The 16,205-nt window shown below is 40.1% G+C and overlaps 1 protein-coding gene across 13 annotated transcripts in view; it reads right to left on the bottom strand.

Annotated features, from left to right (window-relative positions):
- EBF1 (EBF transcription factor 1) overlaps positions 1-16,205 on the bottom strand; it is a 405,899-nt gene that overhangs the window by 122,829 nt on the left and 266,865 nt on the right. For 9 of the 13 annotated variants that reach the window (XM_008015160.3, XM_008015161.3, XM_038005445.2 and 6 more), the window contains exon 8: positions 6,070-6,211. In XM_008015160.3, coding sequence (XP_008013351.1) covers positions 6,070-6,211 — 142 coding nt within the window. The remainder of the gene's footprint in view (positions 1-6,069; positions 6,212-16,205) is intronic. The other 4 variants (XM_008015162.3, XM_008015163.3, XM_038005451.2 and 1 more) reach the window with 1 other exon arrangement.

Here is a 16,205-nt window from a genome sequence, read left to right as displayed (position 1 = left end):
CCACCCCAGTCTCATCTCCTGCCACTCCTCCCTTGCCTGGGAGCAACAAGAGCCCTCTCAGTCTCCTTTTGTTCCCGGAATTCACCTAAGCAAAACAACCCTTGCACACAGTTTCCTATACCTGGCAATTTTTTTTGTCCCCTGTGCCTAGTGCTATGGTTTGAATAGATGAATGGTTGAATGTCCCTGCCAAACTTCATGTTGAAATGTAATTGCAGTTTCAACAGTATTAAGAGGTAGGACCTTTAAGAAGTGATTAGATCATGGGGGCTCTACCGGCCTCAACAGACTAATTCCATTATTGCGGAAGTGGGTTAGTTATAAAAGTGAGCTCTCTTTACCTACACTTGCTTGCCCTTCCTCCTTTCCACAATGGGATGATGCAACCTGGAAGCCCTCACCACTACTGGCATCATGACCTTGAACTTCCCAGCCTCCAGAATCGTAAGACATAAACTCCTTTTCCTCAAAAATTACCCAGTCTGTTAAAGCAACAGAAAACAGACTAAGACACCTAGTAAAAACCTACTCATCTCTTTGGTTTTGGCATAAATGAGATTTCCTCAAAGAAAGCTTCCCTGACACTTCATTACTCTCCTCTGCTTTTGTGGTCCTCCTTTGATGTACCACTCTAATTTTGCTTAGTACCTCTCCTCTCTATTTACATTGTCATACACTTTGCTTAGTACCTCTCCTCTCTATTCACATCATATATTCTGTGAAGGTAAGGACTAAGTCTGCATTATCCTACTGCTCCTAGCTTAATGTCTGGCATGTAGTGCATGCTTAGTATGAATGAGCGATTTCAAGTCCACCTTACTGACACCTTATGCCTTGGATGGAGATCCAAAGGAAGGGTTCTATTAGAAAGCACCAGTGGATTTCTTTGTTCCCAGGAAGTCCTATTTCTCCAAAGTCACCTCCTGCAGAAAGTCATGTGCCAATAGCTTCAGTTCAGAGCACCACAAAATAGTGCATGCTAAAAGGAAGCCTAGAGAGAACCCTACCTGACTCTCACTGGACATACAAAACTGAGACCCACAGAAGCAAAGTGACCTTCCCAGGGCCACACAGCTAGTTAATGGCAGTCAGTACTAGAATCCAGCTCTTCAGCCAGACAGCCTGATCCTCCTTCTATCCTCCTGTTAGGACCGTATTATACAGAAGGGAAAAGAGACTGACTCAATTTGGGGTAATCTCTTCAAGCTCAAACCATCTTTCTCCACATTTCCGTAAAAACATAAAAACAAACAAACAAACAAAAAACACATTTAAATGCAGCTGGTCACAGGAAGTCAATGGTGCTGGATACCCAGGGGCAACTGACAGAAGCAAAAACTGCCTCTGTCTGGATCAAAAGGATTACAGAAGGTCATATGCTAAAGATCAAGAACACCTCCATATTGTCAGGGACAGTTGTAAAGCGACACTACAACCAAAAGGTCAGAATTCACTGGTGGTGATGAACACCTGACTCTATTTCTCCAGAGCTGTAATCACAGCCAGGAGATGGGCCCAGTGAGTCTATCATCAGTCTTTATTCTTCAAAACATTTTGAGTGTGACCAAACTCCACTACGGTTTTTATTTATCTTGAGATCTTGGTCCATTTATGTTTTATGTTGCAGTCTTTATTATAACTTTGAAGGGAAATTTAATTGATTTGTATCTGATGCCCACAAAAGCTAAATTTCAATCATTTTTCATTTTTGAAAAGTGAGTATGTTTTTAAAAACCTGACTTTGATCTAAAAAACTAAGTAGGACCTCAGGTCAGAGCTCATGAACACTAACATGTTTATATTCTAAAAACTCTTGATTAATAGGTCCTTTTCTTTCAAATAAATATGAAGGATGTACACATTCAAAACAATAAAAAAAGAAACTAGATCTAAAGAATACCCTATTGGGAACTTAATCCCACTCCTGGAAAGGGCGCCTACTGATGGGTGAGCTCTGGAACGTGCTCACATTTTTCTAGTCACCATGGAGGAGGCAAGTCCTCCAATAGCCCAAAAAGGGGAGAAGGGAAAGAAAAAGAGAGGAAAGGAGAAAAACACATGCACACCAAAATAAAAAAATACATATATCCCCTTTAAAAAATGAGCATTTAAACTGCTTGTCAGATGGTTTCCTGACAAAGCCACTAGAGTGTATTCACAGGCATTTGCATAAATGCTGCCGGTGAGTTCACCATAGCTGCAAGCGCTAATGGTACCTAAAGTAATTTAGTCACTTCTCCCGGCATTCTATGTCAGAATGATGAGCATGGGCACTTTGCCTTGTTGCATATTAGATCATTAGATAATAAAGTGTTAGCACATGCAAGCTGACAGGGGCTCTGCACCACAGCGTTGTGAGGGCACCGCATTTTGCCACAGGGGGAAGAAACAGAGAAACTGATGCCACAGTTGGCCTTGAATTCAAGTAAACACAACCTGGAACTCAGGGTAACAACAATGCCAACAGCAACACTCCTCAAGCCCCTCAACGACTCCCCAGAACACAGTCTTCATGAACTTGCCCAAATGACTGGAAGACAAGGCAAGTACACAGGGTAGCACTGAACTTAGCCTTGTGGCAGCCACTCAGCTCCTTTCATCCCGAGCCCATGCTTTTTCAAAAATTGGAACCGAGAGAGCAGTCACATTTTGAGGCTGCCTCTCTCCACAACTGTATATCTTCCATAAAGCTATTGCTTAAAGGAGAAACCTCACTAGGCTAAATGGTCCCATAAATATCCAGCCAAAGAAAATCTTGGTATTTATGAATGAAGAGAAAGTACAGGGGAAGACCATTTTCCACGATCTATAGCATGCCAGGATTCACTATCTGTGGACCATGCAAGAGTCTATGAAATAAATTTGCCTTTGTCAACTCTCATACTTGAATTACAGGGTCATTTATCAGAGCACAGGGGTTTGCGAGTCCATGGGTCACATAAGAAAACCCACGCATGAATGTAAAGCACGATCTCTGTCTCTACTTATACGCAGAAAGGTGAGCCACAAAAGGAAACTTCCTCCAACGGTCTGACAAGCAGGATATAAATAGAGATTTGCAGAATAGCCCAAAATAATTCAGGCTACCTGTAAATTAGATGATAAAAAGTCCAGAATGGGGGAAAACGTAGGTTCCCACAGGTCACAAGAGGAGAACATGCTTTGCGGTCTCACCATGCGGTAGCTATTTGAAGGCTGTTGGGGGTGGGAGCAGAGAGACAGAAGGATGAGGGTGTGTGATTCTCGAAGTTTTTTAAACAGAGCATTTTGAAATAGAACTTTTCAACAGCAAAATAAAGTATTACCCTCACATCAACATGAATTAGCATCTAGGTCCACTCCCACACATTACCAAGGAAAGAGTTCAATAGTCACCCTTTGCTGAGTAGATATTTATGTGTCAGCCTGAAGTGTCTAAATGAGTGGGTGGTTTTGTGTGGTTAGTTGACTCACTCTGCAGAGAAGCAGATTTCTATGTTATTGTCATTACTAAGAATTTGAACATGTCTACCCTTTCTTTCCACTGGAGAGAAGTGAAGTAAGGCTTAGGTGAAGTCAAGGCCCCTAGATGAGGGAAATAGGACATACCTATGTCCCCAGTGATGGCCAACCACTTACACACAGTGAAATGTCACCATTTTTTGAATAATATCTTATAATAATATGGCCATTTGTGGACTCGTAAACTGAAGCAGGTGAATAAAATGCTGTCATTAAAACTTAGAATAATACGATATCCCAACTGAAATATTAATACTCTTAGAAGAGGGAACATCTGAGCTGGGAGGAAGCTTATAGCTGTGTTGATCCAGAGGTCTCAAACTGTTGGCCTGTGGCTGCATTCTTCCTAAGTGGCTTTTTTCCCCTTCTCCTTTCAGTGTCCAAAAATGTTGTAATTAGTTACTAACAATTAAAAATTCATTGTTGCCAAACTGGAACATCTGGCCCCACTTGGGCTCTCAATCCCCTTAGCAACAACTGGCTGGGGCCGGGGGGCACCAGAGCGTGTACGTGCCTGTCTTCTCAGCCTCCACCCAGCCCACTTCCCTATCTACATTACCTGCCCCCACCCAAAGCACAGATTTTTGTTGCTCTCCTACAGATCATCACCTTCATTTTAACAAGGAGGAAATCAAGGATCCCAAAAGCTAAAGCAACTTGTCTGAGGTCAAATAGAGGCCAGAGTGAAACTAAAGATTGAATTTGGGGTTCCTGGTACCTATTTCATGACCTAGTCCTTTATCATGCTGCAAAATAATGTTACTGATCCTCATTGCCTAGAGGGCTCCTTTAGAGCGGGTTATATTCTATGTTTGCTTTGGGTGTTTTGTTGGAGGGATAATTTGCATGGTGTCAGGAGCTTTCTCACTGGCTTCCCGAGAGCAGAAATAGGAGCTGGGTGTGGCCTAAGCGTATTTTGAAAGTGTGAACTCAGATTTCAAACTGACAGTCAAGTCTGTCACCAGATTGGGCAGTACCTATTGCAACGAACCAGCCACAGTCAAAAACATAACTTCAGTCCTTAAGCAGCACTCTGCAAACCATGCCCACCGTATTTCCCTAATTTTTCCTCCTCCTTTCACCTAAACACCTCTAGTCACACAATGCCTTAAGTGACTCCAAGGGTATTATAAAGACAACATTACTGTAAAGTGAGGATCAGAATAATTTTAAGTACAGAAATGGAACTAGGAATGTAATCATGAGCAGGTGTTTGAAATGGCCTCCTGCAAAATGTAATATCAATCCATCTCAGCACTAATGAAACCATAAAGAAGCAGCCTTTGAAAGATGATAGTTTACTTTAAAAAGACTGTAAAACTGGACGTGGTGAAGAATCCCTTCTAAGAGTGTTACATCTGGCTAATTAATAAAAAGTACAGTTCATGTGTTCCATAAGCACAGGGGAAAAAGCCAGGCAAAAATGATGAGAGTGGTGTGTTTATTAAATTGGGATGCTGGCAGAGAAGGGAGTTTTCTACCTTGTGAATTATGGTCAACTCCTGGCCCATGGAAAAAAACAGGCAATCAGGTGATAATTTGTGCGGTAGCGTTCTGAGAAGAATCTTGCTGACCTAGCAAACTGGAAAGGGAAGTGAGGGAAATGGGTTGAGAGTTTGAGGCAATTGAAGAATGTCTAATATGGTGACTGGTACCCAGTAAAGCCTCAGTCACTCATTCTTGGATGGATGGATGGATGGATGGATGGATGGATGGATGGATGGATGGATGGATGAATGGATGGATGGATGAGTGGAGAGGAGGAAGAGTGGATACATTACACACACATGCAGCACTGAAAAATTCAGGCATGCCCCTAACCCAACCCATGGTTCTTCTGAGTGGCATTAACTTTCCTTGATTCAAATTTTTATCTGGTTTCCTTCAGTCCTCTCAAAAGCACTACTGATTAGCCACAATTCTCAAGACAAATGTGATTTCTCCCTACCAAAGTCTACCTACAGAAAGCAAGTTCTATCACGTGGTGAAGAAGTGAGAGTTAGGTACAGGGCACAAGAGGAACATTTGGTCTGGGCTTCATATTCAGAAAGCATCTCCAACCTCGACATTGAACCTGATCTCCAAATGAAGTTCAACAGGTAGTCACTGAGATACACCAGGAGGATGGTAAAGAGGATGGGTTCATTATAAAACCTCAATGGTCAATTATAAACACGTCAAATACATCACAACTTTTGTGATACCAAATTGTGTGGCATCTCTTTATTTTTCCCTTGGATTGGCCTTTCCTTATTTTGTAATCCAGTGGGAGCTTAGAATAAAGCAATGGTCCAGGCCTCCTTCTTTCTCTCAACCTGAAAGGAGGCAATATTAGCCATTTCCAGAGTAGAGAGTGGTCCCACAAGAAAGATGGGCCTCAGAGATATTTTCCTGTCTTTAAATATTTGGCATCACATGTTGAAGAGAAAAAGCCCCGGAGGACCAATAGTATTCAAACAGACTTTTGAGAGTTGAAACAGAGTAGAACATGTGGTAGAGTGGAAGAAAGAAATCAAATATATTCACAGTTAAAGTAGCAATGCCAACCAATGAAAATGATTCGCCTACCATGTTCCAGATAAGAGGGCGTACCTTCCGAGGGGTCAAGCCTCCGAGCCCTCCGCCCATGCTTGGAATTATTATGGACAAACATGTTATCAGAGACTGCCAGGACATGGCCATCCACATTGACTGTCGTAGACACCACGACCTGGAGACATAAGAAAGAAATGAATGAACATTTTAATATAAAAGCATGGTGGGTAATAAACTCAAGTTAAATAAATAACAGCTGGGAGCTGAAGAAAATTGCATAGCTATTTCACATAATAACTGGTGCTTATGCTGTACAAGTCTAACAAGAGGAGCTATTGATGAGTGGGTCTTTGGCATGGAACGCTTTTGATGCAGTTTTAAGTAAAATTGCACAGTTTATAGTTATACAGCAGAAGGTACACTGTTAACCATAATTTTAACAAGAGGATCTTTATTAGCATATTTTTTTACACAAGGGTAGTTGTGTTTCACCTAAATTACCCTTCAGTTTAGACACTGAAGCAGATATCACAGTTGATCATGCAAATAAAAATCTTTTGAATCTTTAAAATATTTCCCCCCCACTGTGTCAGGGTTAAGAGGATAGAGAAATGAAAAAGATTTCAGTAAGAGCTGGGATGCATTTTTCTCTCCTGGGTGTCTTTTTGAGATTTCTTGTACTTTTTTCTTTCCACATTAGTTTGGTTCATCAGACCAAAGTCCCCCTCACTACTATCACCATCACCCCACCCCAAAAAATTCCTGCTAATTAAGGGTCCTAGATCTGTTTCAAATTTAAAAAAAAAAAAAAAAACTGGTGGGACTGGCCCAAGGCATAATTTAGACACTGAAACCATCTCATAAAGTGACTGTGAACTGAGTTTGCCAGAAGAGACACAGGCAAAGATGTTGTCTCAGAGAACTTTGACTAAAACAATGAGAAGAAATGACCTACACTTCTCCTTATATTAAATGGGGAAAGGGATTAAAACTGAAACCCACAGAGATATGTTTATTCATGCGACCTCTTACAACCAAATATAATAATTGTCTGTAATTGCAGCTTCAGCTCCCACCTCATGCTTTGACACAGGAAACAGCAATCAGCCCGCTCCCGTTTAATCCACCTATTATGTTGACTAATTAACTTTGCTCGACAGTTTATTTCTTCCTCCATTATCAGCCCCTGTCAGCCGCAAGCACCCTGCAGCATAGGGGAAACCTCAGGCTCTTTGATTGATCACCGATAGATTGACATGCAGATTAATTTAATTAGAATCACCTCACTTGAGAAATGAAAGACAATGGCAAGAGGGCTAATAGATCTGCTCTCATAATGAGGCGAGCCTCCAGAGCGAAGGCTGAGGATTTCTGATTTATTTTGCTCAATTCCCCAGTTGCTTGGAAAGACTCTCGCTTTAATTGTTCTTGGTTTTGAGAGGCATTAGCCTCTGAAGAGGTGAACTGCTTACAAGGATTGGCACAGACGGAGGCCTCAGTTTCTGAGGAAGCCTTTTCTCCGAGTTGGCCGAAGTGGGCATTGACTTCTGAAGAGTCTTGTGCAACACTAATGTTTCATCAGCTAAGTTGGGCAGAGGGGAAAACTCTGGGCCCTGGCCTACGCCTGTGAATTGTCAGCTTGGACCCCAGTCCCCATCAGTCTTTCCATACTTAAAAGTTCCACTGTCCTCCTCGTTGACCTAAGTGCATCCTGGCAAAATATGGTGAATTGCCTTCCCCAGACCCTCAAAGATGCCAACAAATTGCAGGCTATGAACACATCACTCATGCTAGTAGCATAAGGTTGATTTTGTTTTCTAAATCTGCTTTATTAAAATGCATAGGAAACAGTTGAGAGTTCAGTAAGGGAATCAGAGTATTCTCCTTAGCCGCTGTGAAACCCCACATTCAATCTAGAACAAATCATTTGGGGGATGACACATACGTTTGATGCAGAAGTTTGCAGAGTGGTTCTTCTCTTTATTCATGATTGGCCAACCAGATCTGACACAGCCTTATGTGTAAACACAGCTTATGTGTTTACAGGTTAATTTAAAAGAAGGAAGAAAAGAAGAAAACGGTCTACTTACTTTGCCTTCAAAAACTATCATATGTAGTGGCAAAGTCAATATTATTTAAGGCAACAGAAATTCACCTTTCTTTTTAGAGAGATGACTTCTTAGGACTTACAATTACATAACAGAGCTGGGTCTTTCAAAGAAATTTTGATTTACTATGAGACCACAATTGAGCGGTCACTGGAGTCGTTAGCTGAAGAAACTATAAAAGGAATCCCAAACCGTATCTGTTTTCAGTGTCAGGAAATACAGAAAGTGGTTATTCTAGATGTCTGTCTTAGGAAGAAAAAAAACAATGATAATTCACTATGCACCTGTAAGACACAAGCTCTACAAACTTAAGGCTTAAAATACTCAGTATCTTTCAAAGACACTGTCATCTAATCCTACATTGAACAAAAATGTCAAAAACGGTTAAGGAAAAAAAAAACTATACCCCATATGTTTCTCTTTTCTTGGCAAGAGAAGAACCACCAGGGCCACATGTGTGATAGAATCATTTGGCTGAAATGCCAATCAAAATTGGAGAGAAGATAATACAGAGAATCTTCATACTTTTAATTTCTAGAAAATGAGCAGCTAATACATTCCTCAAAAACTCACAGCACAACTTCCCTACCACAAAACAATTTCTCCCATTTCAATTTGGAAATATTCAGGATATATTTAAATAAAACATGTGCTAAAATTAATCCACAGAGCAACTTGTAAATTAAAAAAAAAAAAAAAAAAAAAAAAAAAAAAAAAAAAACCCGTGAGATGCAAAAGGGGTACTGAAGTGTTCTTTAAAAATAGGCCCATAGTAGGAGGGAAAAGGGCCTTTACAGTTTAACACATTATTAATGAGGTGCTGACACATTCACACAGGCGAGGGGACAGACAGGCCTGCCAAATCTTCAACCTTCCTCAATTTTGTCAATAAAACACAGCCTAAATTTCAGACAGACAAACATTAAAAATGATTTTACCTTTGGACACAACCACCCTTTCCTTCTTTCTCCCCTTCTCCACTCCCCTGCCCAGAGAAACAGATGATGAGAAAATGAAGGAAAAGGTATGTTTAGAATTTCATGATATCTGTTATAATTACACCTTTACTTTCTAGAACTGCACTGTCCAATACAGAAGCCAAATGCCTGGCTATTTAAATTTAAACTAAACGACATTTTAGATCCCCTTCCTGAGCCTCAATGGCCTCACTGAGTGTTTCATAGCCATAGGCAACTATTGGCTACTGCACTGGACATGGTGAACAGGGAATTTGTTTTAACATCACAGAATGTTCTATAGGATGGCACTGCTCTAGAATGGTTTTGAAATAAATTGTGCACTTGATTCTTGAAGATGCCCAAGTTATATCTCCTGAAACAAATATCAGCCTATGTAAACAGGTTTAGATTTATACATATATACTTTATCACTACATTTTTGGGATGAAATTTCTATTAGGGGGCTTTGCTTCTTAATGTGGCAATCTAGAGATATGCTGATTAACACTCAGCATGTTCCAAGGTACTTTTCATCTGGGCCCTCCTTTCCAGTTGAGAGTATTCATTATCAGAGGACGAGAAGAGCAGTAAAGAAGTTTCTAGCTACCCATGGACTTTGGATATTTTACACTGATGTTTTCAATTTCTTGGCTCATATCAGTGGTTCAGAATCTCCTCTGTTATATCCTTTTCTGGATCGATATCCCTAAAAGGTATTATTCCTATCCCCCTCTATTTAGAATTTGAAAGAACTAGACACAGAATTTCATTCTTGGCTCTCAAGCTTTCCTGGTTAATGTGACTTTGGCCAGGTTAACTTCTCTGAGTCCCGGTGTCCCTGACTCTCAATGGGAATAATCACCATACTTAACTCATAAGGTAACTGTGAGGATTAAATTAATTAAAGTGACCAGCATGGTTCCTGGTTCACATGGAGCACTCAATAAACAGTAGCAGTAACAGAGTAGTAGTTGTCACTTTGTTGCTGATGTTAAACAAGAAGTTCAAAAGAATGTGTCGGGTTGATAACCTGAAGCATCTTAATGACCATAAAGAAGACCCAGCATACACTGTAATTTTAAATAAAAGGATACAGAAAGTATTTATTCTATGTCCACTGCTCAACACAAACGTACAATTTTAAAGACTTTTGTGCCAGTAACACATTATTATACATTTAGGCCTTGCATGAATTATGGTTTTCATTGGTTTATATAATGTTGCTTTCTAGACCCTCTGTGTATCTTAGCCTGTTACAGTTGAGGCTTTATTAGAACTAAATGAAACCTTACTATTCTGAAAATAGTCTGTAAATGAGATGTCTCACCAGTTCAGTCTAGTTTTCCCAGTATTTCCCATCAACGAGGGTTTCTCAGGAGTTTTGTTATTGGTGAGTACTTCCTCACCATCTCTTCTCGGGCGGCCCCTCTTCCCTTCATGTCATGCAGGAGACCTTGTATGTCCTAACTCTATTATCTAAGATTCATGAAGCACAGCCTCTCTCTCATGAGCAGATTTTCAAAAAGACACAAGCAGCTAAATTCAATCATGAGTGGAAGATCACATGAACAAAAGTAGCAGTTTGTCTGGACGAAGGGGTTATGAAAAAAGCAACCAAACACGTTGAAATTTGTATCTTTAAGCGTTTCTCCAACAAACACAGAATCAGAGCAAAGATTAGACCATAAATATATTTTCAAAGTTTAAATTTAGAATATTGTGACAGTGAAGTACCTCCTTCCAAAAAATAAACACTTCCTCATGTTAATTGTGAATGATTATTTAAAAATTCCAAATCTTGGCTTTTAATGCTGGTACACGGTAACTCGGTAAAAGGAAATTAGTGTTGAAGTTGTCTGTTCTATGCTTCCTAACCTCTGTTTTTTGCTTGTTGTACTTTTGCATTAATTTAGGGTACCTAATCACAAGGCTTTAAAAATATTAACTTGAAGTACGTGAAATGAAAAGCATCGGGAAGCATTTCATGGAATAATACTCAGCAATAAAAAGGAACAAACTATTGATATCCCAGGGAATTATGTTAGGGTAAAAAGCCAGTAACCAGGGGATACATACAGCATGTCAAGGACTGAATTATTCCTTCCCCAGAAATTCATACATTGAAGGCCTGATCCCCAGTACCTCAGAATGTGACTATATTTTCAGATAGGGCTTTGACTACTTTCAAATGAGGCCATTACAGAGGTCCCTAATCCAATCCTTACAGGAGGAAGTTTGGACACACAGAGAAGGTGAGTATGATTACTAAAAAAGGACAAGATGAGGCATCCTTGTGCTGATGAAAATTCCCTATATATGGACTGTGGTGTTAGACAAAGCTAGTCACATGGTCCAATTTTATAGAACTAAAAATATACCCACACAAGTACTCGTAAAACAAGGGAAAGCTGAATAAGATGGTAGATTACATGAATGTCCATATTCTGGTTGTTATATTGTAAAATAACTTTGCAAAATGTTACTGAGGAAGACTGGGTAATGGGTACATGGGATCTTTCTGTATTACTTCTATAACTGCATGTAAACCTAAAATTATGTGGATAAAAAACTCAACTAAATAAAAGGCATTGGCAACCAAAATGTCCTTCAACGGACCAATGGATAAACAAACTGGCAATCCATATAATAGAATATCATTTTGCAATTTAAGAAAATGAGCTATCAAGCCACAGACAGTCATAGAGGGGTCTTAAATGCATGTTACTAAATAAGAAAACATCAATCTCAAGAGACTATATACTGTATGATTCCAACTATATGACATTCTGGAAAAGGTAAAACTATGAAGACAGTGAAAAGATCAGTGGTTGCCAGGAGTCTGGGAGAAGAGAGGGAGAAATGGGTGAAGGATAGGGGATTTTTAGAGCAGTGAAACCATTCTGTATAATACTGTAATGATGCATATGTTCATGTGTTTGTCCAAACCTATAGAATGTACACACAAACAGTGAACTCTAGCGTAAACTATAAATTAGTTGATACTGATTTTTGAGACAGGGTCCTGCTGTCACCCAGACTGGAGTGCAGTGGTGTGATCTCAGCTTACTGCAACTTTCGCCTCCTGGGCTCAAGTGGTCCTCCCATCTTAGCTCCTGAGTAGCTGGAACTAGAGGCATGCACCACCACACTCAGCTTTTTTTTTTTTTTTTTTTTTTTTTTTTTTTTTTTGGTGAAAATAGTTTCACCATGTTGCCCAGACTGGTCTCAAACTCCCGGGCTCATGCGATCTACCCACCTCAGCCTCCCAAAGTGCTGGGATTACAGGCATGAGCCACCACACCCGACCCACAAAACTATGGATTTTAATAATATATTAATATTGGCACATCAATTGTAACAAATATATCACACTAATGCAAGATGTTAATAATAAGGGAAACTGGGGGGTAGGGGATGGGATGGCGTTGAGAGGGTATTATATTTCTGTAAACCTAAAACTGCTCGACAAAATAAACTCTATATATTTTTTAAAAGGTACTGATCACACTTCTACCCTCAACCCCCTACAGTCTACATTCTACATTCCACCTGTCAGCTAAACTACTTTGTAGACTCGTCAAATATTAGAGTCACAAGAGACCCCAGAGATCAGCTAATCTAGTGGCTCCCAAATAAGAGTTTTTGACTGTAATAATGGGTGACATTATTGCAGAGAGGGAATCATAAAAGCATCCACAGTAAGTCTGCATACTGAAATATTCAGTTAACTTTCCCTTGTCTGGGACCCTATCAACTCCATATGGAAACTCTGGTTATCTCATCTACATGAGAAGCTCTCAACTAGCAGTTTTACATGACTTTAAAGAACTCTAAAGAGAATGTGATTCTTAATAATGCAATTTGATTGAAAAATATGTCGTCATAGGAGGTTCATAGGAGAAAATGATAAAAGGAGTCCTCAGTGTAAGTTATGACAGTCCAAATTTGTCCAACACCTCCTTTTACAGCTTGGAAAACTAAGGTCTGGGAGTTTAAAACAACAACTTCAAGGTCATAGGACAAATTAAGAGCAAAGGAAGCCTGAAGGGAACCCTGTAGACTCATAGTGCAGTTCTCACCCACTCCCAGTTCTGACCTTTCATTATTATTATTATTTTTTTTTTTTTTTTTTGAGACAGAGTCTTGCTCTGTCGCCAGGCCGGAGTGCAGGGTGCAATCTCGACTCACTGCAACCTCTGCCTCCCAGGTTCAAGCGATTCTCCTGCCTCAGCCTCCTGACTAGTTGGCACTATAGGGGCACACCACCACACCCAGCTAATTTTTGTATTGTCACTAGAGATGGTGTTTCACCATGTTGGCTATGATGGTCTTGATCTCTTGACCTCGTTATCCATCCATCTTAGCCTCCCAAAGTGCTGGGATTACAGGTGTGAGCCAACACAGTTGGCCTCTGGTCTTTCAATACACAGTCCCGGCTTACATCCTCTCTCTGGACTCTCCTCATATCTTCCAGTACAAATCGATGGTGCCTATGTGACTGACTACAGTTTAAGTATTATTTACATTAAAATGGTCTGCAGCAGTTAGGTCTTTCTTAACTTTGTCTTTTAAAATATCCTTGACTGATATGGAATGCGATATTCTCAGAAATGTGCCTGATTGCCAGCTTCTATCTGGTTGAAAGATTCCAAATAACTCATTAAAAATTATGGAGGACGTGTGAACCTACAGGATGTCATGGAGTGGAACTGCTGGAGTAAAGGAGCAGTTAATGGAATTACATTCACACTTCAAGGCTTGAGGCAAAACTAGCTCTTAACAGGAAGACAAGAACGGACACTTCTAAATCCTCAGATACATGTGCTAAACTAATTTAGATCTTTGGAAACTAGAATTAGCCTCTGTCTCCTGAACAGTGACACATGATAAACATGAAAAGCTCATAAGTGATCTGAACCTCATTCCTCCCTCTGTGGATCGGGATACTTTTGACAACTCTTTAGGGTGTCATTGGTGTTTAACTGGTGCTCTCTGTGTGTGTCCTCACTGGCCATTTTAGGTAGGAATGAGACAAACAGGATTGTCATGTGTGCTCTGTAACGATGGGGCTATGGCATAGGGACATGGAAATCAGGAGCAAGAAAATGGCCTATTGGTCAATGGCTCAGATTCCAGAGTCCGATGATCCTGAGTGTGATCCCCAGTTTCACCACTTACTTGCTTATAATCTTAGATGAGTCACTTAGTCATAGGAATAAGTGGTGAGCCCACTATGTGCCTGCCATGTGCCAAACATTATTCTACACACTGAAGAAGCAACAATGAACAAAACCAATAAAGCATTTACCAAGCAGGAGTTTAGTTCTTACTGGGGACAGAGAGGGAGTCAGACAATAAGTAAGCAACAAAAGCAAATTTCAGATTGTGATAAGTTCTAAGAAAAAATAAAATATCTTCCATCTAGATGGTTCCTAGGTGGAAGATATTTTTAGTCGGGTGATTAGGAAAGGCTTCTGTAAGGAAGTGATGAAAAAAAGGAATTTTTTTGTTTGTTTTAGAAGAAATGGGGTTTCGCCATGCTGGTCAGGCTGGTCTCAAACTCCTGGACTCAAGCGATCCACCTGCCTCGTACCCCCAAAGTGCTGGACTTACAGGTATGAGCCACTGTGCCCAGCCTGAAATCTGAATAAAAAATATCTGGCCATTCAATGTGTCAGAAGAGTTTTCCAGGGAGACAGAAGAGAAAGTGCAAAGATCCTGAGACAGGAATGAGTTTGGTGTATGTGGGGAAGAAAAATGAAGGAAGGCCAATGTGCTTGACAGGACCAAAGCCAACAAGAAAAAGTGGTAGAAAAATAAGATTATACATGTATAACACTTAATACAGTGTCTGACATATAACTAGAGCTCTACAAGTGACAACTTAATAAGTGGAAGAACATAAGGATAGCTTTTGCTGGTAAATCCCAATAACTATAGGTATCTTCAGAGCCAGCATCCATTGGCAATCACTGATCAAACCAAACACCTTTACATTCATCCTTTAACGTATTTTACATTTCCTTCAAAGGCAGCTGTACTTAGTGTAGAAATACATGTTCTCTAAGTGCAGAGTGATCACTCATCAAATGCTGTTTATAGAGATTCCTTCTCAGTGATGCACACTTTCTGCCAAGGCTCAGCATAAGGCTCATGCCAAGATACATATTTTCCCAATAAGCCATAATGGTTTAATATATCAGGTTGAAAATCCACCATTTGTATTTACCATGTTATGTGAATTAATCCTGTATTCTGAAACTATCATTAGAGCTGCTTTCAGTATAATTAATCAGCATGGAGCCTCTTGAAATTATTCTGTATGAAGAAAGTGATCGCAGCTCAGGCCCCTAGCATTCTGTTGGTAGAGAATTTAATTGCAAGATGTGCTATTTGTCAAAACAATATAACAATGTAAGTACATCCAAGACAGGGGGTGGGAGTCAATGGAGGAGAAATAAAGGAGGGCATATTCTTACCCCTTTTATGTAAGTGTATTTAAAGCAGACAGAAACTGCAGAGGTCAGGCATGTATTTTAAGAATCCTCTAATCATTCCCTATAACATATGGATCCAGAGATACCATGGCTTCTGAAACAAACAGCAAAGATTCTCCAAAATTTCTAGAATTTACTCAAAAAGGCAGGGAGTTGCCTTTTAATGTCATAACTCATGTCATCATTTTAAAAAGCAAGACACATTTTTGGTGGGAATTTGGGATGAATAACCTGGTGATTTCTCCTCTTTACTATCCAAATGACTAAGATGTGAAGGAATATTGTTTGTCTCCTTAGATAAACATGAGGTAAACATGAGTTTTGTGTTTGCTCTTCCCTCTGCTCAGAACCCTCTCTGGCTCTTCCCAGGATGATTTATCCTTATTCTTGATCTCTGAACTTGAATGTCCTCACCTCAGAATGCTTCCCCGGTCACTTACTTTAAGAGAGGTTTTCCCCCTTCTCTACTAAAAAAATACAAAAATTAGCCAGGGGTGCTGGTGCATGACTGTAGTCCCAACTACTCAGGAGGCTGAGGCAGGAGAATCGCTTGAACCCAGGAGGCAGAGGTTGCAGTGAGCCAAGATGGTGCCAGTGCACTCCAG

The sequence above is a fragment of the Chlorocebus sabaeus genome, chromosome 23 (assembly GCF_047675955.1).
Source record: "Chlorocebus sabaeus isolate Y175 chromosome 23, mChlSab1.0.hap1, whole genome shotgun sequence".
NCBI classification, from domain to species: Eukaryota; Metazoa; Chordata; class Mammalia; order Primates; family Cercopithecidae; genus Chlorocebus; species Chlorocebus sabaeus.
The sequence above is the reverse complement of the archived record's forward strand: the minus strand, read 5'-3'. Positions and strand labels throughout refer to the sequence as shown.